Here is a 1,931-nt window from a genome sequence, read left to right on the forward strand (position 1 = left end):
TAAAAAATGTAAAAAGATATTTAAAAAAAATGTTGAATATTACATTTTTTTAAATTTAAATTACATATTTTTTATGTAAACAGCAGGTGCTTTGACAACAGAGATTTTAAATCAATTGCGTGCAAAATTTTATGAAGATAATCGTAATACCTTGGCACAAAATGTATGTACCAGGACCAATCCCTTGGAAGCCTGTGTTTCACGAAAAGTTCTGCAAGAGTCACGGCATATATTTTCTCATAAGATTGTAACAGAAGGAAAACCTATAACAAATCAAAAAAGTTCAGGGCGATGTTGGATATTTTCAACTTTAAATGTTATAAGAATCACCTTTATGAAGCAATACAATTTGGATGAATTTGAGTTTAGTCAAGCTTATTTGTTTTTTTGGGACAAGGTTAATATTATATAACATCAAAGTTTCATCTTAAAATTATATGTACCTTGTGACTGTAAATGCATTACTTATTGTATAGGTGGAGCGGTGCAATTATTTTTTACATAATATTGTTAAGACTGCTAAACGAAATGAGCCAGTAGAAGGTCGTTTAGTATCATTCTTATTGCATGATCCTATTTGTGATGGAGGACAATGGGATATGATTGTTAATCTTATAAATAGACATGGTCTTGTTCCTAAAGTCTGTTTTCCAGAATCCTATAGTTGTGAATCTAGTTCACGTATGAATACTATTCTGAAAAGTAAACTGAGAGAATTTTCCAAAGTTTTAAGAGAGTTAGTATCTAATGGGGCAACTGACGAAGACTTGGAAGCTCAGATTCTAGAACAAATGATTGTGATCTATCGAATAATTGGTATATGTTTAGGCATACCTTCAAAAACGATCATTTGGGAATATTATGATAAATCAAAAAATTATAATTGTATTGGACCTATTACACCAGTAGAATTTTATGAAAAATATGTAAAACCTTATTATAACGTAGATGATAAAATATGCTTAGTAACAGATCCAAGGCCATCTAATCCATATGGAAAGCTTTATACCATAGACTGTTTAGGAAATGTTACGGGTGGGAGACCTACACTGTATAATAATCAACCACCTGAATTATTAATGAAATTATGTGCAGAAAGTATAAAGCAAAATGAACCTGTATGGTTTGGATGTGATGTAAATAAACGATTAATAGTTAAACAAGGTATACAGGATATGAGAGCATATGACTTTGAATTAATGTTTGGAACTGATATCCAAGTTAATCTTACAAAAGCAGATAGATTACTTTATGGAGATTCTATGATGGTTCATGCAATGGCACTCACAGCTGTTTCAATTGATGTAAGTTAATGAGATTAAATGCAAAATTTTACACAAATATATTACTAATTTTTTAATAAACTTAATAATATGAATAATATACACATTTTTTTAGCATTATTGAAGAAGTCTAAGTATATAAATTATATTGTAATTCTCTTTTTTTCAGAATGAAGGTAAAATTAAACAGTTTCGAGTAGAGAATTCTTGGGGAGATGAACATGGACAAAAAGGGTATTTAGTATTAACAGCTGAATGGTTTTCTGAATTTGTTTTTGAAGCAGTTATTGATAAAAAGTTAGTACCTGCAGATGTTTTGGATGTATTCAAACAAGAACCTATTATTTTACCTGCATGGGATCCTATGGGTACTCTTGCTCACTGATAGTAATGTAAGCTTAAACATTTTAAGATAAACTTTTTTAATTAACAAAAGAGTTTATAAAACATTAAAAATGAAACATTACATAAAATTTTAAGCACACTGGTACAGCAAAGTACAACAAACCAAGACTTTAACACTTTTATAGTTCATTAACAACAATTAAGAAATAATACTAGAAGATTGAACTATTACATTTGAATCATCCAATACTTTTTTGCGTGTAAAATAACACATTGCTGTAATTAATAAAATATTAAAAATGT

General features: G+C 28.8%; 1 protein-coding gene across 1 annotated transcript in view; it reads left to right on the forward strand.

Annotated features, from left to right (window-relative positions):
- LOC108578968 (bleomycin hydrolase) overlaps positions 1-1,791 on the forward strand; it is a 2,776-nt gene extending 985 nt beyond the window's left edge. The window contains exons 2-4 of the mRNA XM_017942392.1: positions 84-397; positions 477-1,304; positions 1,453-1,791. Coding sequence (XP_017797881.1) covers positions 84-397; positions 477-1,304; positions 1,453-1,668 — 1,358 coding nt within the window. The 3' untranslated portion in view covers positions 1,669-1,791. The remainder of the gene's footprint in view (positions 1-83; positions 398-476; positions 1,305-1,452) is intronic.
- The last annotated feature ends 140 nt before the right edge of the window (positions 1,792-1,931 follow it).

Source organism: Habropoda laboriosa, unplaced genomic scaffold (genome assembly GCF_001263275.1).
Source record: "Habropoda laboriosa isolate 0110345459 unplaced genomic scaffold, ASM126327v1 scaffold30, whole genome shotgun sequence".
Classification (NCBI taxonomy): domain Eukaryota; kingdom Metazoa; phylum Arthropoda; class Insecta; order Hymenoptera; family Apidae; genus Habropoda; species Habropoda laboriosa.